Source organism: Peromyscus eremicus, chromosome 8a, assembly GCF_949786415.1.
Source record: "Peromyscus eremicus chromosome 8a, PerEre_H2_v1, whole genome shotgun sequence".
Lineage (NCBI taxonomy): Eukaryota > Metazoa > Chordata > Mammalia > Rodentia > Cricetidae > Peromyscus > Peromyscus eremicus.
Window position 1 is genome coordinate 97,642,198 of NC_081423.1, and position 24,914 is coordinate 97,667,111.

At 48.6% G+C, this 24,914-nt stretch overlaps 1 protein-coding gene across 7 annotated transcripts in view; it reads left to right on the plus strand.

Annotated features, from left to right (window-relative positions):
* Window positions 1-3,879: 3,879 nt before the first annotated feature.
* Window positions 3,880-24,914, plus strand: part of Tmem94 (transmembrane protein 94) — a 35,063-nt gene continuing 14,028 nt past the window's right edge. For 2 of the 7 annotated variants that reach the window (XM_059272113.1, XM_059272114.1), the window contains exon 1: window positions 17,308-17,540. In XM_059272113.1, the coding sequence (XP_059128096.1) occupies window positions 17,487-17,540 (54 nt within the window). In that variant the 5' untranslated portion in view covers window positions 17,308-17,486. Of the gene's footprint in view, window positions 4,011-5,134; window positions 5,324-5,831; window positions 5,927-14,727; window positions 14,858-17,307; window positions 17,541-19,139; window positions 19,367-24,914 lie in introns of those variants that run through there. The other 5 variants (XM_059272119.1, XM_059272115.1, XM_059272116.1 and 2 more) reach the window with 5 other exon arrangements.

Here is a 24,914-nt window from a genome sequence, read left to right on the forward strand (position 1 = left end):
GGAAGGCAGAAGCAGGTGGATCCCTGTGAGTTTGAGGCCAGCCCAGTCTACATAGTGAGTTCTAGGCCAACTAGGGCTACATAGAGACCCTGTCTCAAAAAAAAAATATGAAGTAGGGCAGTGTATTGGCTAGTCTTAAGTCAACTTGACACAAGCTAGAGTCCTCAGAGAGAAAAGACTCAGTTGAGAAACTGCCTCCATAAGATCAGGCTGTAGGCAAGCCTATCGGACATTTTCATAATTAGTGATTCATTCAGGAGGGCTCAGTCCATTGTGGGTGATGCCACCCTGGGCTGATGGTTCTGGGTTCTATAAGAGAGCAGGCTGAGGGCTGGAGAGATGTCTTAGCAGTTAAGAGCACTGGGTGCTCTTCCAGAGGTCCTGAGTTCAATTTCCAGCACCCACATGGTGGCTCACAACCATCTATAGTGGGACTTGATGCCCCCTTCCGATGTACATGCAGACAGAGCACTCATATACATACAAAAGTAAATAAATCTTAAAAAATAAACCAAAAAAAGTAGGTTGAGCAAGCCATGAGGAGCAAGCCAGTTACCCCTCCAAGGCTTCTGCAACAGCTCCTGCCTCCAGGTTCCTGCCCTGCTTGAATTCTTGTCCTGACTTCCTTTGATGATGAACTGTGATGTGTAAGTATAAGCTGAATAAACCCTTTCTTCTCAAGTTTCTTTGGTCAGGGTGTTTTATCCCAGCAATAGTAACTCAAGTTAAGATAAATTGGTATCAGAAGTGGGGTATTGCTGTGACAGACCTGACCATGTTTTTTTGGGAGGACTGTGGGAGGACTGTGGAACTGGGGGCTAGAAAAGCCATTGACTCTTGGGAGCTCAGTGGGCTGCTCTGTAGGAGTCTGGAAGGTAATGCTGAGAGCAGTGCAGAGGATGGAGGCCTGGCCTGCGAGGTGTCAGAGGAAGCAAAGATCCGACCAGGCCTTGTGTGAAGAATCTGTGATTCCGGTCAGCTGGAGCTGAAGAATCGGCTGGGATTACCAAGAGACCAGAACCACTAAAGTTAAACCTTTGTGTTGTATGGTATTTTGTTTGTGTTCTGACAAATAAAATTTGCCTGGAGATCAGAGGGTTCAGCTAGTCATTAGTTAACCATAGAGGCCAGGCAGTGGTGGCACACACCTTTAATCCCAGCACTCGGGAGGTGGAGACAGATCTCGGCTCTCCATTTGGTCTGAGGATTTGTAGAGGTAACAAGTCTCTAGTGGCTGCTGCTCTGCTTCTCTGATCTCTCAGTTTTTACCCCAGATCTGACTCCGGGTTTTTATTTAAGAAGACTAGTTAGGATCACGCTTCACCTTTGCTTTGCTGGGACAATGGACGATGATCAGCTGGGGCTGAAGAATCAACTGTGGCTAAGAAGAGACCAGCATCACTGAGGTGAAATCTTCCTCGAAGTGTTCCCTGAAAGTCAGAACATAGAAGCTGTGTTCCAGAAGCAGTTGAGGTTGTACCTTATGCTGGCAGCTGAACTTGATAGTGTTAAATGTTTTGAAGGCATGAAGGGGTCATGGAGAGCAGCTGAGGCTTGGCACTGTGAGAGGTCAGGAGAGGCCATTGGCCCAGGATTGAAGGGGTCATGCAGAGAATTTGAGGCTTGGCCACCATGAAGAGAACCTAGAAAAGGCTATTGGTGAAGGTGCAGCCTTGTTGCTATAGAAGACTCAGCATTTTGCCAGTACCATAGGATGACCACCAAGAACAGCAGCAGCCTTGGGATGGAGCTAGCTGAAGCCTAGAAGACAAGTTGTGTATGTCACAGAGTGTTGAGCCAGAGAAGTGATGCAAGCCCCTTGGAGGAGCCCTGGCTATCCTGGAACTCCATCTGTGGACCAGACAAGATCTGAACTCAGAGATCCACCTGCCTCTGCCTCCTGAGTGCTGGGATTAAAGGCGTGCGCCACCACTGCCCAGCTGAGATAGGCTATTTTAGTACATTTGAATTTGTGAGGACTATGAAACTTTTGAAGTTATTTATGTTTTATATTGTGATATTAATAACATATCTTGGGGTTAAATGAGAAATGAAAGTTTCTAATTGAAAAGTGATGTATTTGTATGTCTCATTGACAAGGGGTCAGTTGTGTTGGCTAGTTTTATGTCAACTTGACACAAGCTAGAGTCATCAGAGAGGAGGGAGCCCCAACTGAAAAAACACCTCCATAAGACTGTAGGCAAGCCTGTAGGACATTTTCTTAATATGTGATTGATGGGGGAGGACCCAGTCCATTGTGGATGGTGCCATCCCTGGGCTGGTGGTTCTGGGTTCTATAAGAAAGCAGGCTGAGGCTGGGCAGTGGTGGCACATACCTTTAAGCCCAGCACTCGGGAGGCAGAGGCAGGAGGCCTCTTGGTCTACAGAGTGAGTTCCGGGACAGCAGGGGCTACACAGAGAAAAAGGTTTAAAAACAAACAGACAAACAAACAAACAAAAAGAAAGAAAGCATACTGAGCAAGCCAGTAAGCAGCACCCCTCCATGGTCTCTGCCTCAGCTCCTGCCTCCAGGTTCCTGCCCTGCTTGAGTTCTTGTCCTGACTTCCTTTGATGATGAATTATGACATGGAAGTGTAAGCTGAATAAACCCTTTCCTCCCCAAGTTTCTTTGTTCAGGTTATTTTATGACAGCAATAGTAGCCCTAAGAAAGGCAGGATAAATGTCCAACATTTCCCAAAGGCACCATGTTTTGTAGAATGAAATGGAAAGACCTAAGACCCAAGCAATTAACCAGTTCTGTTTAAAAAACAGGGAGAGTACTTGGGAAGGAACTGTTAGAGCGAGACTTCCAGACAAGCATGCATGTGTATATTGGCTGTTATTAGCAGGAAAGAAACTTAAAAGCTCAGAGAACCACTGGGCAAAGTTCTCCAGCATTTTTGAGAGTCCACGTGAGGCCCGAAAATGCATGCATACCTCCATCATGTTATGAACATCTATGATTAAATGGAGAGATTTAGACTTTTCCATGTAATCTGTAATGATAAACTGCATATATTTATGTTGAAGAAAAGTGACATGATTCTCTGGGTATTTTAGGTAACAGCTCAACTGGCTTAAACAGAGTTAAATCAGTAAAATGGCTTCTTGTCTAGCTGAGAAGAGGAATTTTAATTACACGATTAAATTCATTAATATAAGGAAGAGACTCTTTCTTCCCAGGGCCAGCTATGACCCTATTTGATTTCATAAACAGATTTTTTTTTTTTTTTTTTTTTTAAGCAACTCTTCCAGACTTAGATCTCTGGGAAAATGGAAGTAAATACTGACACAGGCTTATTTTGTTTTCCCAAGACAGGATTCCCAGGCGATTTCTCTAATTATCTAGAAAAAAAAAATTTTTTTTTTTAAACTTGTTTTTCCCTTTAGATTTCAAATGAACCGAGGGTAAAATAACAGTATTGCTTTAGATTCTCCAGCTTTGGCTTGGATGCAATATTAGTCCAGAGGGACTTTAAAAAAAGCAAGGAAAAAGAATTGAAGAAAACAGAGATAAGGCGATCTTGCAAGGGGCTTTTCTAAAAAAAAAATAAATAAAGGGCGGAAGGTATCGCCTGTCACGGCTTTAGAACAATTTAGGGGGGAAACTAATGGGGAGGAAATTGTGTGATCGCTTCTAGTCAGCTTCTCTACAGCTGAAAACGCGGGAACATCGTGCCTAAAGTAGGAACCAGACTCGTGGGTATCACTTCTTAGCAAGTTATCACATAATTCCGCCAGGCTCCCAGAGGGGCAGTTGAAGCTACAGCTTAGCGCCCTATGCAGCCAATAGGAACACCAGAAACTGCCGCCATCTCGAATTTCAACCAATCAGCGCTCGGAGCTTTAGCGGGTTGGCCTGCACCTCTGTTGTCGCGGGAAGGAGGCAAGTCGCTTCAGAGCTGCCCGCAACGGACATGGCTGCGGTCCCTGGAGGCGGGGACGTGAAGTGAGGAGGGGGCAGGGAGGGGAGAGGACGCGGGCGAGGAAGACCGGCCCGGGGGCCCCGGTAAGTACGAAAAGGCCCGCGGCCCGAAGTGGGGAGCAAGGGGGCGTGGGGCCCGGCCTTCTGCGTCCTCCGAGTTCTTACCCAAGGCGAGGAGTGTCCGGGGTGTGCACCCAGCAAGTGGCATCAAAGGGGGCATCCCTCTGTGGGGGAGTCGAGGGACCGGCGCCTGCCTCCAAGTCCTGGCCGTCCGTCTCTTTCCCTCACGTCCTCACGGGTTTTTTGTTATTTTCCCTCTCTGTCCTGGTTTGCCCCTTGCCTGCGGTCCCTCGTCAGAAATAAAGGTTGTGTCCAACAAAGAGTCCTTGGCCCGGGTTCGTCGTGGCTGGGCCCTGGGCCAAAGGGCTGCCAATCCTGATGCCACGAGTGTTTATTTGTAGGCCTCTGGGTGTCCCAGCCCAAATAAAGACGGTTGTCACCCGCTGCGCGCGCTGGGCTCGCCAGCGGCCCGGAGCTGACAGTATCTAGAGCGCCCTGCGGGCCGGTGGAATTTGAGGGACTTTTAGTTCATTGCAAGGCTGTGATGTTGCACTTGGCGTGTGCTTCCCGGCCTTCAGAGTCGTGGAAAGATTCTTCGGAAGCAACCATAGCACCACAGCATTTGCAATTCTGTAAAGCAGTTTGTGTGTTATGCCCCCGTTTTCTCTCCTGTGAAACCCCAAAGTCAAAAGCAGAGGTGAGATTCAGTGTCCAAAAAGTCAAATAAGAGGGACTAATGGAATTAAAAAAAAAAAAAAAAAAGTTGGAGAGTCGCTTTCCGAATCAGGCCACTGTACAATGTGGGTTTACCCTGGAGCAGGATGTAGCGTTCAGATAGAATCCACTAACGCGCTGCAGTGTAATTTCAGCTGCCTCCTCAGCTCTAACTTCTATCAGATTGTCTCTTGGCAGAATTACAAGCAGGGAAACCTAGATTCTAGGGAGTACTACAGTGACCAGGGAGGTGAAGTACAAACCATCCCTTTGATAACCAGCCCCCCAGATAGTTAGAGAGTTAACTGTCCTGGAATGTCCACTCCTGGTCGCCCCATTTGGTATCCAGACCTCGTAGATGATTAGACCACAAAAGGCCAGCCGGGCAGTGAGATGGAAAGAAAACAGAAAACACTTGACATTTCTATTTTAAGTGACTACAGAGTGCCAACTTGCAGGGAAGAGAGTCAACCTTTTGCAAGGCCTACCTCCCGGAGAAACAAATGAGAAATAAAGGTCACAGTCTTTGGTTCCTCCCTGCTCCTTGCCCCGGTATTGGACTCCAGAATCAATTTCTATACAGAGAGGGAGCAGCTATCAAATGAATACTGCCTACATCCAAGGTATTATTTAACTCAACCTGGGCTGTCAAGTGTGAGCTGGAAAGACCCACAGGGCCTCTAAGGCCATTCCTGATTTTCAAGTGAAAAGGCTCCTGATCCCCGTTGGCACCCTCCGGTAAACGTGGTTTTTTTGTCCTGTTGCTCTGGTGTCTGTGTTATTTCCACCATAGTGTCTTCCGTGGCTGGAAGGACAGGTTTCTTTAAAACTGTTTTAAACCCTAGTTTCCAAAGAGGCCTGGGTGAAGTAGCCGTTAGGCCACTGCTGTAAGCGGAATGTTTTCCTTCCGAAAAAAAGGCCCAGTATGTGGTTTGGTGATCAGGGGTTTGTATAATAACCAGCTTTGCCTGGGGCTGCTGAGACAGTAGTAAACATGGCTGGTCACATGATGTGGCAGGGAGGGTAAGGGCAAGCTTTCAACCCAAACTTGATGCCCCCTAAACCTGGCAAATCTCACAGATTGCTTTGAGTTTTAGCATGATCGTGTGACCTCAGTCTTTATAATTTTAGGTTCCACTTGAAGACGCTTTTAATAGCAGCCTTCCTTTGCAGGGAGGTAAACAAAAAACTACCAGGAAACATAGGAAAGATGTCATTGGAGAGAGGTGAGCTCCCAGAGAATAAACCTGTCCTGAGCTGGCAGCAAACGCCAAAAAGAACACTGCTTTGGTAATGTTAGGCACAGCCAGAAGTTTGCTAATTTTTTTTTAAATGGTGGTAAAATATATATTGAATGAAATTTAGTATTTTAGCAAATTCTGTAGCATTAAGTACATTTGTATTATTGTGTAGACATCACCAACCTATCTCTAGAATTTTCTCATTTTTCTCTAACTGAAACTACCATTAAATACTAACTCTCCATTCCCCAAAATTCTACCCCTGGCATCGTCCATTGCACTTTCTGTCTCTGTGGTTTTTGAACATTCTAGAAACCTCATATAAGAGAAATCATATGGTGTTTGTCCTTTTATGACAGCTCATTCCATTTCGCATAATGTTTTAGAGGTTCGCCCCCCCAGCTTGACTTTTTCCTTACTAAAATTTTCATTTTATATATCCGTTGTACCTAATCCTGTGTCACATGAGGACTCACGTAGTGTGTGTTATAGATGGAGCATACCCTCCCCCACTCCTCCCCGCTCATTTCTCCCTCTCCCATTTGTCTCCTCTGTTCTCCTGGGTAGTTTTGCTTCTCCTTTCTTGTCGCGCATGCGCCGGCGTGTGTGTGTGTGTGTGTGTGTGTGTGTGTGTGTGTGTGTGTGTGTGTGTGATTTTCGTATCCATGTAAAATTTAGGAGCCAAAAATGAGAGAAAAAATACAAACAATATTTAAGACTGGCTTAATTCACTTAATATATTGTCTTCAGTTATATCCATTTTCCTGAAATGGATATTTTTCTTCACGGCTGAAAACACCCCCATGTGTACATGGGGCATATTTTTCTTTGGTTCTTTGGTTGACCAACAGTGCTGTGGTCAACAGGGACGTGCAAGTGTCTGTGGTGTTGACTTAGAGACACAGGAGCCATGTATCATATGGTTAATCTAGTTTGAGGTTTTTTGGTTTTGTTTGTTTATTTATTTTTTTCAAGACAGGGGTTCTGTACATAACCTTGGCTATCCTGGAACTCACTATGTAGACCAGGCTAACCTCTAACTTACAGAGATTTGCCTGGCTCTGCCTCCTGAGTGCTTGGATAAAAGATGTTGCTACCATGCCTGGCTATTTTGAGATTTTTGTTTGTTTGTAGACAAGGTTTCCCTTTGTAGCCCGGGCTAGCCTGGAACTTGCTCTGTACACCAGGCTGGTCTCGAACTCAGAGATCCACCTGCCTCTGCCTCCCACATGGTGTGGTTAAAGGCGTGTGCCATCATGCCCTGCATTATTTTGAGGTGTTTTTTTTTTTTTTGACAGGCTTCCAAACTGAATTTCCATAGTGGCTAGAGTAGTTTTTATTCCCACCAGCAGAAGATGTCTTTTGTCCATGTCTTTGCCAACACTTGTTGTTACTTGTTTTTGTTTTTCTAGTTTTTCAAGACTGGGTTTCTCTGTATAACAGCTCTGGCTGTTCTGGAACTTCCTTTGTAGACCAGGCTGGCCTTGAATTTACAGAGATCTGCCTGTCTCTGCCTCCGGATTGGTGGGATTAAAGGCCTGGGCCACCACCGCTGGGCTGTTACTTGTTAACAACTGCCACTCTGATTTAGGTGAGATGGAGTCTAAATATAGTTTTGATTTGCGTTTCTCTGACGGCTGGTGGGGTTGGACAGTTTTCCATGCTTATTGGCAATCTGCATTTCATCTTTTGAAAACCTGCTGTCCATTTGGGAAGCTCTTTTATCAACTGGGTTGTTTGATTTCCTGTCGGTTAGCTTTCTGAGTTCTTTGTATAGTGTAGCTATTAATCTCCCGTCAGATGTATAGCTGAAAAAGAGTCTTCCGTAGGTTATCTCTTCCTTAGCGATTGTCTTTGCTGCACGAGGCTTTTGAATGTCATGAGGTCCCATGTGTGATTGTTGGCATTCTTTTTTATTTTTCATATTGGAATGCTGAGTTGCTCTGGCTGCCTTTGGTAAAGCCTGTCCTTCCTCTACTGAATTGTCTTTGTACTTTTCTTAAAAATCAATTGTCCAGAAATGTCTGGATCTATTTCTGGACTCTAAATACCAAGCCAATACCACATTGCTTTGAGTACTGCGGTGTTACAATCCTTGATGTCAGGTGGCGTCTTCTAACTTTTGTATACTTTCCCTGCCCACTTCCTCCATTCTCCCTTCCTCCTCCTCCTCCTCCTCTTCTTCTTCCTCCATTCTTCTTCTCTTCCTTCTCTTCTTTTTCTGCTTTTTTGAGTCTCATTATCACTTGATAGATCAGGCTGGCCTGGAATTCACTATGTAGCCCAGGCTGGCTTCAGACTTGGGACAATTCTGTTTCAGCTTTCCAAATGCTATGCATACCACTGTATCAGGTTAAGCAATTCTAATTGCACAGAAAAATAATTCTCATATTACTTTTTGTTTGTTCTGGTTGTGTGTGTGTGTGTGTGTGACACACTGGCTCTAATCTTCATTTTATAGGTCTTCCCCTCCCCTGGAGGTCCTAGGCCCACTGGGGGGCTTCCCACAGCAGGACTGCCTGTTAGCTTGAATAGTATCATTCTTCTCTAGCTCTGTTTTCTCGGTGTGTGCTTTTGGTGTAGGATAAACAACTTTGCTTCTTTCTGTTTCTCATGGCAGTGTCTGCTTCTGGTTACTGCTCTCCAGAAGCCTGGTCTGTTCTCCGCTTCCTTTTTCCCCTTGTTGGCTAAGGTATCGCGCTACAGCCCAGACTGTCCTGAACCTTGCTGTGTAGAACAGGTTGTCTTTGCACTCTTGGGGACCCTCTTGCCTCAGGCTCCTTAGTGCTGGGATTCTAGAAGTAAGCCACCACACCTGGCTTCCCTGGTTCCTTCTCTGTGTTCTGTATTGTGGGGGCTGCTGAGACAAGTCAGCTGATGAGGAGCTTTTCTGTCATGCTTGGTCACCTGAGTTCAATTCCTGGCCCCATGTGATGGAAGGATAGAATCAACCCCTGCAAGCTGTCCTCTGACCTCCACATATATGGCATGCATTCAGTCATAATTAGGAATGATAGCACACGCCCTGAATCCCAGCACTTGGGAGGCAGAGGTAGGTGAATATCTGTGAGTTTCAGACCAGTTTGGTAGACAGAGTGAGTTCCAGGATGGCCAGGGCTGTGAACTTTGTCTCAAAAACAAAAATAGAAAACAGATAAATGAATATATGTTGTGCAACTGATCAAAGTATTCCAGGCACGCTCTGGTATAGGCAGAGATCAGATAGCTTTCTTGCTGGGAAGAAGAAGACATGTCTGTTAACATGACTGAATGTTAATGAACTTTGAGTAGCTGTGCTCACACGTTCACATATTGGAATTGCGTTTGACTAAGCCATTTATTGTAGTTTTTTGAGCCGGAGCTGAGGGTATATTATTCTTCCCAGTTAAACTGAGCCTATTGGATTTGGCTCGTCTTTGCAACCTGTTGAGATCTCCTTGGATCCTGTCTTTGATATTTTCCCCAGGGTTATGCTATCTAAGAATTCGATTACCATACCATCTGTTTCTTCACTCAAGCCATTGATAAAATTATTGACTAGAATGCAAAGAATGAAACCCGATAGCTTGCTGTTGAAAACTTTCATTCATTGTAGCATTAACACACCAATTAGTTCCCTTTGGTCACAGATATTTAACTAAAGATAGACGCATCAAATATTGCTTGGTGTGTTGAGCAAGGCTACCGTGCAAGCCTAGCTAATGCAGATTATATTAGAAGGGTCTAGAAGGACAGACAACTCCCCAACTCACCCTCAGCTGGAGCCTTGGACCTCTGCTTGGTTTTTTGGCTTTGGTTCTGAGCTTGGCAGCAGGAACATCCTTCTTCCCATGGCTGTTATTGCAGCCATTTTTTAGCTACTTGTTGTGGCAAAGCAAGAGCATTATAATTTTCTTCTAACTCCTGCATGTCCTGTCTTCCCCTTCTTCTCCCTCTCATCTTTTTTTTTTTTTTTTTTTTTTTTTTTTTTTTTTTTTTTTTGGTTTTTCGAGACAGGGTTTCTCTGTGCAGCTTTGTGCCTTTTCCTGGAACTCACTTGGTAGCCCAGGCTGGCCTCGAACTCACAGAGATCCACCTGGCTCTGCCTCCCGAGTGCTGGGATTAAAGGCGTGCGCCACCACCGCCCGGCCATCTTTTTTTTTTTTTTTTTGAGATGGGTTTCTCCGTGTAGTTTTGGTGCCTGTCCTGGATCTCACTCTGTAGCCCAGGCTGGCCTCGAACTCACAGAGATCTGTCTGGCTCTGCCTCCCTAGTGCTGCCATCTTGGCCCCAGCTCATCTTTTTTTTTTTTTTTTTTTTTTTTTTTAACTCTTAAATACTTAAGTCTCCTGAGGAACTGTCAGTGACTCCTCAAGGCCTCTTTAGTCTGGCCTTTGGGGGCCTCTCCATGTTAGTCTCTGATTTCCTTTCCTGTGTAGTGTGGCATTTCTTTACCGTCTTCTCTGCTGTCTTCCAAGAAGGCTATGTGCCTTTCTTCTTGGTACCATCTGAGACCTGTAGCTTTTGTTTGGGTTACCCCTTGCCCAGCCTTAGCCTCACCACAGTTCTCCTGAGAGACTTTCCTGGCCCTGTAGCCCCTCACCCCCACCCCACCCCACCCCCCTAAGCCCCCTGCAGCACCTGTTGGTTGGAATTCCTGTTTAGTACGTCAGAGCCAACCTAAATTAAAGTTGTTTTTAAAATTACATTTTTTAAATTTATTTGCTTTTATTTGTGTACGTTGGTGTTTTGTCTGCGTGTATGTCTGTGTGAGGGTGTCATATCCTGGAGTTACAGACAGTTGTGAGCTGCCATGTGGGTGCTGGGAATTGAACCCAGTTCTTCTGGAAGAGCAGTTAGTGCTCCTAACCGCTGAGCCATTTCTCCAGCCCTAAAGTTGCGTTTTTGTTGTTGACTTTCTGCGTGTATGTATGTATGTGTGCAGGCTCATGAGTAGGTCCTCGGATCCTTAGACTTGGCAGCAGGTGTCTTTATCAGCTGAGCCATCTCACCAGCCCTGGGCAGTCTGTTTTTAGAATAGCCCCCAAACTGTTTATATTATAAATTTCTCTGTGGTTAGTCTCTTTTCCTGGGGAAGAGACAGTGTGTCTTATACTTTGCAAACCATTGTCTCTTACCCTCTTTTGTAAAGCATGTGCGGTTTAGTGTGTTGGCCAGGTTTCTGGTGCTGGAATAAAATCCCAAGGTAGTCACCAAAGAAGGGAAGGTTTATTCGTGGATGGAATCATATACCAGGTCCTCTTGTGTCTGGCTTGTGTCATGCAGCAACCATTTTGAGACTCAGTGAGACGGTTGTGTGTGTTATCACTCCGTTCTACACCTTATCACGGGGTAGTTCCACTGCATCAGGAGACTGAATTTGTCCACGTGTTCCCCTGCGAATGGGCATTTGAGCTGTCTCTGCTTTGGGACTAATCTGAATAAAACTAAGGGTAACTTTTCTTTCTGCGTGTGTGTGTGTGTGTGTGTGTGTGTGTGTGTGTGTGTGTGTGTATGCATGTTTCTCCTGTGTGAGAGCATGTGTATATTCATATTTGTGTGTGCCTGTGTGTGTGTGTGTGTGTGTGTGTGTGTGTGTGTGTGTTTGGTTGTATGTGCCATATCATGTGTGGAAGTCAGAGGACAGCTTGCAGAAGTTCATTCTCCCTTTTTATATGTGGGTGCCAGGCACTGCACTCAGCTCATTAGGCTTGGCAGCAAGGGCCTTCCACCTATGAAGCCATCTGGCTGGCATGAGAAATATAATTTATATTTATATTTTAACCTTACAACCTTGTACTTGTAGATTCTTTACCATTTTCTGGAGACTGTATTATTTAGCCTATAAACAAAGGCAGTCTTCCTTTGAAAATAATTTTTTTAAAAAAATCTAATTACATCATTTTCCCCCTTCCCATTCCTCCTTCCATCTCTTCCCATGAACCCTCCCCATTCTCTCTCAAACTCATGGCCTCTTTTTTTTTTTTTTGGTTTGTTTTATTTTTTTTGATCTCACTATGTAGCCCTGGGTGGCCTAGAACTCGCCATGTGGACCAGACTGCCCTCAAACTCACAGAGACCACCTGACTCAGCCTCCCAAGTGCTGGGATTAAAGGCATGAGCCATCCATACCTGGCAAGGACTCTATTTTTTTAATGGTTGTTACACACACACACACACACACACACACACACACACACACACACACACACGAGTATATATCCCTAAGTATTTAAGTAAAACCTGCTCAGTCCGTGTGATGTTACTTGTACGTATACAATTTTAGGGCTGTCCATTTGGTACGGATAACCAGTTGATGTGCTCTTCCCTGGGAAGACTGTTTCTCCCGATCTCAGCGTTCCTTAGTTGTCTGTAGATCTAGGGTGGGGGCCCCAGGAGGTTCCCCCTTCCGGGTTGGTATGTCTGTTGCTGGCATCCTTGTTCAGGTCTTGTTTAGATAGTCGTGTTGGTGGGACTTCCTGGGTGCAGCTTCCCTGACATGTCCAGGAGATGAAGCTCACAGAAGACTTCTGTTCTCTTGGCTCTTACAGTCCTCCCCACCTGTTCTGCTGTGGTCCCCGATTCTTAGGTGTGGGAACTGTGCTCTAGATATCTCAGGGGCGCTTGTTCTCCACATTTTGATCCGTTGTGGTTTTCTGTAATGATCTCTGTCTGTTGCAAGGAGACATTTCATTCAGTTTTTTTACCTTCTGTTTCCTCTCCTTCCACTTGACTTTGTGTTCTTATTCTTTCTTGTTATATAATTTAATAAATTTACTTAGTAAGTTTGTGTGTGCGTGCGTGCATGTGCATGCTCACACATGGCCACTGTGCACACATGGAGGTCAGAGGACAACTTATAGAAGTTGGTTCTCTCCTTCCACCATGTGGGTTTCAAGGCTCAAACTCAGGCTTGGCAGCTTGAGTCCTTTTTCTTGACCCGAGTGGACTTGATTGTCATTTCTTGTTGTTAATGAAAAAAACAGCTACTATTTATGGAGTACCAAATATTGTGCCAGGCCCAGTACATGTACTATTTTACATAATTCTCATGGCACTGCTGTGAAATAGGTATTGCCACATCTATCCTAAGGACAGGGAGCAGCAGCTGAAAAGGATAAATCATTTAGATTGCCGAGATCATCCTGTATTTAATACATGTTAGAGATGAGATTTGAACCCACAGGTGGTCATTTAGCTTTGACGCTTATGCTTTTTTCACAGTGGGCTATAGGCAGAGCTGGCCCTTTAAGGATTCTGCTCCCCATTTCAGGTCAGATGTTAAGAACAGTCCTCTCCCAGAATCCCATGTATGGAATGATGGGAATACAGAGACTCTCAGAAGAATGCCATGTTCCTGGCTGCCCTCTGCACTGCTGTGGCTCCAGCTGGCCACAGTCATTTCCCTCTGGTTGTGTTGGCAGAAGAAGTTAATAGGAACAATCTCGTTCTGGACCCTGGTGCCTTTCCCTGTGTGGTGAATACCTTACTCAGCCCCTCCTGGGATGGGGTGTCATGGGGATCTCAGCCATAGCTGTAAACAAGGCTCAGGCTGCCTGGTCAGAGGGACCTTGGGGAGGAGTGATTTGGCCTCTCAGGATCCCATTTCATTTGGCTGCCAAAGACTGAATGTCACTGCTTTGCAAGGCCACTTCCAGCGTCACTGTCTCTGACCCTGAGGGGGATGTCTCAGCTTGGATTAAGGTCCTGGCTGAAAGGAAGGGGTAGGGAGAAACTTGGCCGCGTAGCAGATGACATAATCATGGGTGCCACTTAGAGGATTGCGTGGGATCTGGGAGTGGAGTTGGTGGCTTCAAACCTGAGTCTCCTGGCTGGCCCTCTGGACATAGATTTTTAATTTTTTCTCGACAGCTCTTTTATGGGTCAGCTCTCCGAGGCCTCTGATTCCTCGTAGTGAGGTTGGCTGCAGCCCTGGAGAACTGCCCTCCTCAGCAGGTTAGAGCTTTCTCCAAGAGGAGGCCTCTGCCCCAAACCAGATTACCTAGTGTCACTTTTTACATGCCCTGATCTGAGATTGTGAAAGTTGTGTTGGCTGCCAGGATGGAAGGGTGAGGGCCAGGGCTCAGGTGGGGCAGGTGGCAGTGGGTGTCAGGGTCATACTTATCTGCCTTTGGAGGAGGAGGGCTGCTGAGATCAGACCCAGGGCATCGCACATGCTAAGCATGTGCTCTGTCAGAGCTACGTTCTAGCCCTTGGGCTGTCTTCCAGGTACCTAGCTGACTTTTGTCACACTGGTTGTGCTCGTCCTTGTAGACCTCTGCCCAGGGTGCCTGTCTAGCACTGCCCTCACCCACACAAGACCTGTGGGCATGTGTGTACTGGCAAGTGTGGAACACATTGCTCAGGACATGGAGAGCGTAGTGGGCCTGCTTCTGCCGGGTCGCTTCCCATCCTCCCTCCGGATGTCCCCTGAAGACTTGACTTGTATTAGATTCCAGAGACTTTACTGCTGACCTTAAGACATACTGATGAGCCAAAGCTCTTCCTAGCTGCTGGAAGTCAGTCATTTATAGAGTACACACGGAACCCAAGTGTAGTATGCTTCTGAAAATGAAGGTTGAAAGACAAGGCTTGTAATCTCCAGAGACCCCTCTGGAGCTGGTCTGCTGACCTCCCAGGGTGGACCTCATCCAAGGCTGACTCCTGAGGTATGCTGCTGATGGGCCAGGCCAGCAGGATGCTGGTGCTCTGTGGCTTAGTTGAGGTCCTCATGTTGCACAACAGAATCCCAGTCTTGTGACCTTGTGACCTTATTTACGGGATTTCTTTCCTCTTTTTTTCCCCAGATGCTGTGACTGTGACAGACTCACTGGGGTTTGTCCATGTTGGGGAGGAAGCTTCCTTCCAGGTGTGACTGTGTTCATCTGGGCATGTCTGAAGTACCCTGGGCCCATGGACCTGAAGGAGAAGCATCTGGTGGGCCCTGCTCTCTTGCTGTGTGCTATTGTGGGGGTATCTATATTGGGTTCCCCTCACCTGGGTTTTCTGGGAAATCTTCAGCGTGGGTTCTAGACTGAGTGTGAGAGAAAGGTGGGGCGTGCTGTGAGGCTGCTGGAGATACAACGGTGACCCCTTCTCAGAGGTCAGTATTGCCTAGCTGGGACGAACACAGGGTTAAGGGTAGCCCAGTTAACAAGGCTGCATGACAGCAGGCTTGCTGATTGGCTTTGATCCCAAGCCAGCCTTGCCCAGAGCTGTGTAATTTGGTTTGTTTGTGCTGTGCTAGGGCTGTGCCCCAACCTGCCTAGTCGTGCCGAAGACTGTTGGGCACCCTGTCTGTGGTTAGGGACAAGTACCTCATCAGATTCCAAACACAGCTGTATGGTAATCAACAGGATTGCTCTGGGCCTGGTGGTACAGGTCTATAATCCCACTTACTCTAGAGGCTGAGGCAGGAGAATTGCAAACTTGGGGAGTGCCAGAGTGAGTTCAAGGCTGCCTTTGGAAAGTCTCTGGAATCTAATACAAGTCAAGTCATCAGGGGACATCCGGAGGGAGGATGGGAAGCGACCCGGCAGAAGCAGGCCCACTACGCTCTCCATGTCCTGAGCAATGTGTTCCACACTTGCCAGTACACACATGCCCACAGGTCTTGTGTGGGTGAGGGCAGTGCTAGACAGACCACCTGAGCAACAACTGTCACCATAGACCTAGTCCAGGACTGTTGCTGGATAACTTCTTTGGGACCCACCAGTTCCCAGCCTGTCTGGAAGCATGTGGTGGATGAGCTGTAGCAGTGTCAACTTGGGCCCCTGTTTCTGAGACAACAGGGCTAGTTTCCTGTCATTGAGGCTGGCAGTGTAGGAAGTGGGTGAAAGGGGAAAGAACTGTGTTGCTGTCTACACAGCACCCTGTGCTCTCTGAGGAGTTCCGTGGAGCAGGGAGAGCTTTGCTGCCTGGTTTCCACCCTAGCAGTGACTTCCCGGAACCGAGGGACCGGAGTCCTTCTGGTAGCTATAGCTGATAGTCCTCACAGAGACTGGTACAGAAGCTGACCCCGCCCATCCCTCTTTCCTGCTCCCAGCAAAGACTTCCTGCCCTTAACCTCTGGACTGCCCAGCCCCTCCTTTCTGTCCCCATTCTACTGTTTGGCAGGGGCCCCACAGGGAGGTACACAGGCCAGCAAGGGGGAGGGGAGAGGCTGGCTTGTGCTGGGAGGCGCTCGCTCTTTTTCCTAGCAGCAGTTGGAGAGGGTGTAGTCTAGGAGACAGAGGGCCCTGGAGAAACAGCCTCCAGCCTGCTCTCCAGCCAAGGGACCCATTAGGCTGTCCTAACTCCCTGGGGTGTCGTGTCACCGTACTGAAGATGGCCTGTCCTTTAGCAGAGGAATGTCCAGTCATCTCCCATGCCTTACCTCTTCCTTTACCCAGAGCATCTGTACTGACTTCTTTTATGCCAAACTAGGGGTCAGAGCCGTGTGTTTAGAGCCCTAGTCACTCAGGCCAGGCTGAAAGTGCAGAGACAAGCCTTTTTGCCTGTTCCTGGGCTTGGTGGCACACGCCTTTAGCCTGAGCACTCAGGAGACAAAGGTAAGCAGATCACTTGAGTTGGAGGCCACCTGGTCTACATACACAGTGAGTTTCAAGACAGCCAGAGCTATACAGAGAGACTCTGTCTCAAACAAACAAACAGACAGACAGACAGACAGAAGATCTGGGTGTACCCGGGCAGCCCTGGTCTCTGGTGTGCCTAATGCAGAGCTTCCTTCCCTTGGTGGATCAGCAGCTTGTGGGATCTCCAGGTCACCTGGGAGGAAGGTGTTAGGAGCCTAAGAAGTGCTTTTAGCTGGCCTTGCTTTCTCCCTCTGCTCCTGGTTCTCCCTTCCACTGGACTCCCGGCCTCCTAGAAGTCTCCGCTGGACTCCCTGCTGGCTGCCCCGCCCTGCTGCAGGATGTGCTGCTATTGATAAGGCTCCAGTCTCTGCCCTCCTTCCTGCAGCTCTCACGGTGGAAGGCTGCTGATGCCTGGGCTCCGTGCTCTGAGTGCCAGGGAGCTCTGGTGGGTGATGAGCTCAGCCAGAGTGGGGTCCTAACTAGTGACCTGGGGGCAGTGGACAGGTAGTCTGGCAAGAGATCCAGTGTTCATGTTTCTCAGAGTACTTCTGGATGCCAGCATTCGGCCTCGGGGCCCCAAGCCCTTGACAGCTTCTTTCATCTGTCCAAATGTCCCTCTGTCCATCTGGCTATCCTCTAGCTGTATCTTGCCTCTGTGTTCACCCTGCACTGGCCTCCTCTGAAGGGCCAAACTCTTGGACATCTGTCAAATCGTGGACCAACTTTTGCCTCTCAGCCCTCCTTTCTTGGCCCTCCTCCTTCCTCTCTCTCTTCCCTCCCCCCTCCCTCTCAGGGCTGCTGCCTGCTGCCTCCTCCTCTTCCCTCCCTGAATCTGCAGCGTGACTGGAAATAGGCTGAATTAATCAGCAGATTCAAGCTCTGCTCTGCTGCGCCCAATTCTCTGCAGCACCGGCCTCTCACTCACACACTCTCTCATTCTGTTCTGCTTCTCCTCGTACCTGACTGCTTGTCCCTCAGGCTCTGTCTGCCCCATGCTTTTCAAGCAGGCAGAGCTATGGCTACCCCACCAGGGCAAGCACAGCACGGTGAGTATGCCAGCTTGACTTTCACAGTTCTAACTGCCTTGTTCCCTGCTGATGAGGGAGGGAGTCTCTGGGTTGTGGTTGCCAAAGGAGTCCTGAAGATGCTGCAGAGCAGCTGGGATGAGCCTGGGGTAACCAGGGTTTTGGAAGGAGATTGGGACTGAGAGCCAAAAAGCTAGAATGTCTTGGAATGGCCAGCCAGGTTTTCAAGTTACCCAGAGCAGCCTTGGGGATTGAGTTCCCCCGAGGGGAAAAGGATGCTGGGACCCAAGGCTCCATGTGCAGGTGACAGAAGCTCAGGGCCTGGATGCCATCCCTTCTCTACAGTGAAGGGACTGTTTTTCTGCTGGGTCACTCAGGTAACTGGGTAAGGGGTCAGGGTTGGGATAGTTTCCTCTGAGTTTCAGTGGCTACTGAAGGTGGGGGATTGGGGTAGAAAATGCTGAGGTCTGCATGAGCCCTTACGAGGAAGAAGAGTAAGCGGCCTGCTCTGCCTCTGGTTTACCAGCTGCAGATGAGTCCAGATGTGCCAGGCAGACTCAGGGAGCAGGGAGTGGCTGACTATCCTTCAGTGACTTGGGATTGTGCTGAGTTCAACTTTGATTCCTCTCCGTCGGTCTGTCCGATTAAAGCAGCTGTGATGGGGTGACCTGGCGAAGGGGCCCAGCTGGTTATAACTGGTGGGCGTCCGTCGTCAAGGCCACCAGTCAAGGCTTCTATTTGTAACCTGCCTTCCTGAATGTACAGCCATAATTTTGCTGCTTCTGAAACAGGTAGAGTAAGAAGGAAAGTGGAGAGAACCTCAGAGGTGCTCTACAGGGACACCGGCCCTCGAGGTGCTGGGGGCTTCTTGCTGAGGTGGGTGCCTAAGAGCCCAGTGCACCAGCTGTTGGAAGGCTCAGTAGACTGCCTGACGGTAGTTCTGCACTTGGCAGTGGGTCCTGCTCAGTGCCAGATCACTGCTTGTGATTGTCAGGCTTTCGGCCCTTATGTTCCCCATGAATGTCAAGTTCAGCGAGTGCTCTTGCTTAGTGGTGGAACAGAGAGAACCAGCCCAGCTTGTGATGGCATCCAGCCTCCCGAGTCAAGGCTTCCTTTTTGCCCAGCCTGGTGGGCAAGTCTTAGTGCTTAGGAGGCAGAGGCAGGCAGATCTTTGACTTGGAGGTCAGCCTGGACTACATGCTAGGTTCCAGGCCAGCCAGGGTTACACAGTGAGACTCTGTCTCTCAAAAGCAACAACAACAACAACAACAACAAAACCAACCAAACAACAACTACCTTTCTGATTCAGGTTGTTTCCACTGTGCTCCAGCTAAGTGTGAGTGCTGACAATAGTGGGAAGGGCGTAGTTCTGCCTAAAAGATTTCAGTGTCCATCTGTCCTGGTCCTCTGGACTAGAAGCCTCACTCCTGGCCCCAAGAATGTGTCTAGAGGTGCCAGTATCAGGAAAGGGGTGAGTTTTTAGCATCAGAGAAGCAGGAGAAATCTCTTGTTAGCCTTGGGAACTTAAGGCACATCAAAATGTTCCTCACCCTTCTTGACCTCAGCAGGTAAAGAGAAGCAGATCTTAGCCTGTGCTGACTTAGGTTATTTATTGCTCAGATAATAGGAACTTGCTGCATCTCTCCAAGGCGCCCAGGAACACGGAGTACCCCGTGTCAGTCACTCTGCCTGTTCCCTACCAACCGGTTCTGCACCTCCTCCATCAGCAAGTCCGATGGTTTCCCACTGAATGCCTTAGTTCTGGATCTTCTACCGCCTGGGAAAAGCTCAGACAATGAGGGAAGGGGAGATTTGACCCTGAACCCTGGCCCTCCTGCCACAGCGGGGTGAGCCAAACAGGCTTAGCAGTTGGATCAGTGTAGTTGAAGCCTGCAGAGAGTAGGCTGGCTCAGAAGGCTCAGTCCTCACCACAGGGCCAGCCTGTGTGGGCAGGCACTTCCTTTGGGCAGCATGTAATTACAGAATAGCTTATTTTCCCTCTGCTGCACTGTCTTTAATCCCTTGTCTGGAGTTGGTGCCCCTGGCCAGACACAACATGCAGGGGCAGATGTGCAGGCAGTTCTGCAGGTGTGCTGTCCACCAGCATCTGTCACCTTCTGACCAGGCCTCCCTCACCTGCAGAGGAGCAGAGTACCTGGGACAGGGAAAGCCAGTGATGCCGAGGTGGGCAGTCCTGGGCACGGGACTGCAGAGAAGGAGGCAGTAGATGTCAGGGTGGCCACGGTGTAGCCCAGGAGCCCGTGAGTGCTCAGCAGGCCTGGCTAGAGGAGGGATGCCTCCCTGGTTCCCTGGTTTCTCCTCATAGGTTTTTCTCAGTCTTACTGGGACATAAGGTCCAAGCTCGAGGTCCAGCAGCTTCCCATGGAAGCTTACGGCCTCTGCACCTGGCCTGGCTCCTTTTCCTGCTTGTCCCCACTCTTGGGCACACAGTCCTTTTCTCTTCCAGTGGTCCTCCCTCCCTCCACTGCTTTACACGTTATGAGTTATAGAGGTATGGTCTATGGATCCTGTCCATTCCAGGAACTCTTGTTTCAGGATGTGGAGACGAAGCCAGGGGAAGATGGAGTCCAAGAGAGCAGGATAGTGTGAAGGAAGGTGCTGGAGGCCCAGGCTTCTTACTCTGGCCCCAGATCCTCTTCCTTCCTTTGACAGAGAGGAACAGGCCCAGCCTGCCCTTTGTAGTCCTTTGTGTTTCTTCTCTAGAGCCCCATGAAGGCCTCTGCCCTTCTAGGAGATTGCATGGTAGGCCCTAGCTGCACTGGATACTGGCTTTGGACCCTGGGCTCTAGAGGGTCAGGAACCTACTGGATTTAGGTAAAGAAGCTAAGAGTAGCCGGGTGATGGTGGCGCACGCCTTTAATCCCAGCACTTGGGAGGCAGAGGCAGGCGGATCTCTGTTGTTTGAGGCCAGCCTGGGCTACAGAGAGAGATCCTGGATAGCCGGGGCCACACAGAGAAACCCTGTCTCAAAAAAACCAAGAAAGAAAGAAAAAAGAAGAAGCTAAGAATCTTGGGGTGAACGCATTCTGGAAAGCTGAGGTGGCCAGTGATAGGCAACATTGGGGACTCTATTCTTATGCACCTACAATGTGGCACTGGGCCCTGCCCCTCAAGCCTGGCAGCCCCTTAGAGTCATGGATATGTGTGTCCCACCAAGGCAAAAACCAAATGGCCAAGGAGAAAGCCAGGGGTACCTTTGGAACTAGTCAGGAAAGAGAAGTACAGAGTGACAATAGACAAAGCCGAACAGGTCCCTGCAGAGGACAGAAATGGGGCCATTGGCGTGGCGAGGTAGGACAAGGAGTCAGCCAGCTAGGTGAGTGTGTCCCACAGCCCTTCCTTCTCAGTGGACAACCTTGAGGTATCTCGGGCTAAGGATTTGCTGCTTTTGCTTGGACTTTCCCTGCTAGAAGCTCTTCAGGTGGCCTCTGGGAAAGACTTGTTGCCTCTCCAGGAATTAACTCTGTTTCTTGGGCCCATTTACTACCTTAGTATTTTTTTTGTTGTTGTTGTTGTTTTTGTTTTTCGAGACAGGGTTTCTCTGTGCAGCTTTGCGCCTTTCCTGGATCTCTCTCTGTAGACCAGGCTGGCCTCAAACTAACAAAGATCCGCCTGCCTCTGCCTCCCTAGTGCTGGGATTAAAGGCGTGCGCCACCACCGCCTGGTTTACCTTAGTATTTTTTACAGCTGGAGCTCTGTCCAGTGGATTCACCCTGACATCAGCTTCATCCCAGAAGTTTTGGGGCAGTGGGGTCAGGGTGGTACCCAGACAGGCATGTCTTCCCCCACCCTCCCAAAACAGGGTTTCTCTATATAGACCTGGCTGTTCTCTATGTAGACCAGGCTGGACTCGAACTCACAGAGATCCACCTGCCTCTCCCTCCTGAGTGCTGGGACTAAAGGCGTGCGCCCCCACCGCCTGGCTGGCATGTCTTTGAAAGCTGCAGGTACTACTGCAGGCTTTGTGTTGACATCCCTTAACTAAGGTGTCATTGGGGTCCTTGAAGCTACTTGTGTGTTCATCCATCCACATATCCATTCAACAGATGTTCACTGAACTTGTGTGTGTCTAGTACCATCTGTTGTGGTTCAGCGGAGAGAGAGAGGGAGGGCTTGTGGAGATGGGAGAACTCATCTTCAAGTCTGTACCAAAATTCAAGGAAGTTAGGGTACAGTAAGAGAGCCAGACATGCACATCCAGACTCAGTTCCATAGGTGCAAGCTGAGAGCCAGGTTGCCGATGCCTTAGACTACAGATCTGAGGCACAGCTCTGGGCTTTCAGGAACTGTCCCTCCCATGGGAGGCGATATTTGAGCTATCTTGGAAGAAGCAAGGGCTGCCTGGGGGCAAGGATGTCCTTGGCCAGGAGTGCAGAAGGAAGGCAGAGAGAGGCTTGGAGGCCACAGGCCCCTAGGGCCTCACAGAGCAGGCACAGGGCTGGGCATGGGTTTTAACAGTAAAGGAGAGGAGGCTGCGGGGCTCGGCAGATAACGTGCCTGCTGTCAAGCCTGAGGACATGAGCTAGGTCCCTGGGACCCACATGATGGAAGGAGAGAACTGACTCCTGAAAGATGACCTTTGACACATCAGCCAATCAAATGTAATAAAAATGTCAAGATAAAGGGGGTCAGTTGCTGAGGGAGTCTTTCTCTGGCTGGGGTATTTCAGTGGGTTTGGAAAAGGTAAAGAAGGGATGGGAAGGAAAGCGGGGAGGGGAAGGTTGGAGCCTGGGTAGTGTGTGTGTGTATAGAGGTGACTGGGTAGTGTGTGTGTGTGTGTGTGTGTGTGTGTGTGTGTGTGTGTGTGTGTATAGAGGTGACTGGGTAGTGTGTGTGTGTGTGTGTGTGTGTGTGTGTGTATGTATAGAGGTGACTGGGTAGTGTGTGTGTGTGTGTGTGTATAGAGGTGACTGGGTAGTGTGTGTGTGTGTGTGTGTAGAGGTGATGGGTAGTGTGTGTGTGTGTGTGTGTGTGTGTGTAGAGGTGATGGGTAGTATGTGTGTATGTATGGTAGTGTGTGTGTGTGTGTGTGTGTGTGCGTGCATAGAGGTGACTGGGTAGTGTGTGTGTGTATGTGTGTGTGTATAGAGGTGATGGGTAGTGTGTGTGTGTGTGTGTGTGTAGAGGTGATAGGTAGTGTGTGTGTGTCTGTGTGTGTGTGTATAGAGGTGATAGGTAGTGTGTGTGTGTGTGTGTGTATGTGTAGAGGTGATGGGTAGTGTGTGTGTGTGTGTGTATGTGTAGAGGTGATGGGTAGTGTGTGTGTGTGTGTGTGTGTGTGTGTAGAGATGATGGTAGTGTGTGTGTGTGTGTGTGTGTGTGTGTGTGTAGAGATGATGGTAGTGTGTGTGTGTGTAGAGGTGATGGTAGTGTGTGTGTGTGTGTAGAGGTGATGGGTAGTGTGCGTGCGTGTGTGTGTGTGTGTGTGTGTGTGTGTGTGTGTGTAGAGGTGATGGGTAGTGTGTGTGTGTGTGTGTGTGTGTGTGTAGAGGTGATGGGTTGTGTGTGTGTGTGTGTAGAGGTGATGGGTAGTGTGGTGTGTGTGTGTGTGTGTGTGTGTGTGTGTAGAGGTGATGGGTAGTGTGTGTGTATATGTAGAGGTGATGGGTAGTGTGTGTGTGTGTGTGTGTAGAGGTGATGGGTAGTGTGTGTGTGTGTGTGTGTGTGTAGAGGTGATAGGTAGTATGTGTGTATGTATGGTAGTGTGTGCGTGTGTGTGTGTGCGTGCATAGAGGTGACTGGGTAGTGTGTGTGTGTGTGTATGTGTGTGTGTATAGAGGTGATGGGTAGTGTGTGTGTGTGTGTGTGTGTGTAGAGGTGATAGGTAGTGTGTGTGTGTGTGTCTCTGTGTGTGTGTGTGTATAGAGGTGATGGGTAGTGTGTGTGTGTGTGTGTGTGTGTGTAGAGGTGATGGGTAGTGTGTGTGTGTCTGTGTGTGTGTGTGTAGAGGTGATGGTTTTGTGTGTGTGTGTGTGTGTGTGTAGAGGTGATGGGTAGTGTGTGTGTGTGTAGAGGTGATGGGTAGTGTGTGTGTGTGTGTGTGTGTGTGTGTAGAGGTGATGAGTTGTGTGTGTGTGTGTGTGTGTGTGTGTGTAGAGGTGATGGGTAGTGTGTGTGTAGAGGTGATGGGTAGTGTGTGTGTGTGTATGTGTGTATGTGTTTATGTGTAGAGGTGATGGTAGTGTGTGTGTGGAAAGGTGACTGGCAGGGAGGGTTGGGATGAGTTTGGGGTATTTCCTGTCTCCTGTGAAGCAGCTTGAGAGAGGTCAGTAGACAGGCCTGTATCTGGAACATGGTCCCGACTGGGAGTGAAATGGAGGCCTTGAAAGCACATAGATGGTAGGTGAATCTGTAGGTGGTGGGTGAACCCGTAGGTGGTGGGTGAATCTGTAGGCGAATCTGTAGGCGGTAGGTGAACCCGTAGGTGGTAGGTGAATCCGTAGGTGGTAGGTGAATCCACAGGCAGTAGGTGAATCCACAACTGTTGCAGAGGTCTCCCTGGAGACACCCAACAGTTGGCAAGGCTGGGCTCTGGCGTGAAAGAAGGAAGAACAATTAGAATCAAAGAAGGAGGAAACAGGAATGGGTGGTTCTCAACAAAGAGTGGACCGGGTGTGAGGTCACTCAACATGTCTAGTCCCCATGTCCAGGGCCAGCTGTGGTGACAGCAGGGTGGTGGAGTCACAGCGCTGTCTTTTCTTACGAACAGCTAAGCTATCTTCCCTGAGATTAGGTCTGCCTAATCTGTAGTGTTGCAAAAAGCCTGTCTTGCAAAATGTGGTACTGGAAGGCAAAGGTGGTACGGTCTTCTTTTTTTCTTTTCTTTTTTTAAAGTTATTACATCTATTTGTGTGTGTTGTCAGGGGACAGCTTGAAGAAGTTGGTTCTCTTCTCTACTGTGTAGGTCCTGGGCTTAGACTGAGGCTCTCATGCTTAGCAGCCCACACCTCTGCTGGCAGAACCGTTTCACCAGCCCTAAGTCTTTCTTACATACCTTCCCCAGAAACAAGGACAAAATCTGAGTTAGCGCTCTAAAAGAAATAGATATATTCCAGGCGGTGGTGGTACACGCCTTTAATCCCAGCACTCAGGAGGCAGAGGCAGGAGATCTCTGTGAGTTCGAGGTTAGCCTCGTCTACAGAGCAAGTTCCAGGACAGCTAGGGGTCCACAGAGAAACTCTGCCTCAAAAAACAAGAGTGAGAGAGAGAGAGGAGATATAAGGGCATGGTGATGCATGTCTTTAATCCTAGCACTTAGGAGGCTCTGTGAGCTCCAGGCCAGCCTAATCGACATAAGGGGAGCTCCAAGACAGCCAGGAATACATGGAAGGACCTGCCTCAAACACAAAACAACAAAAAAGAAATAGATGTCTT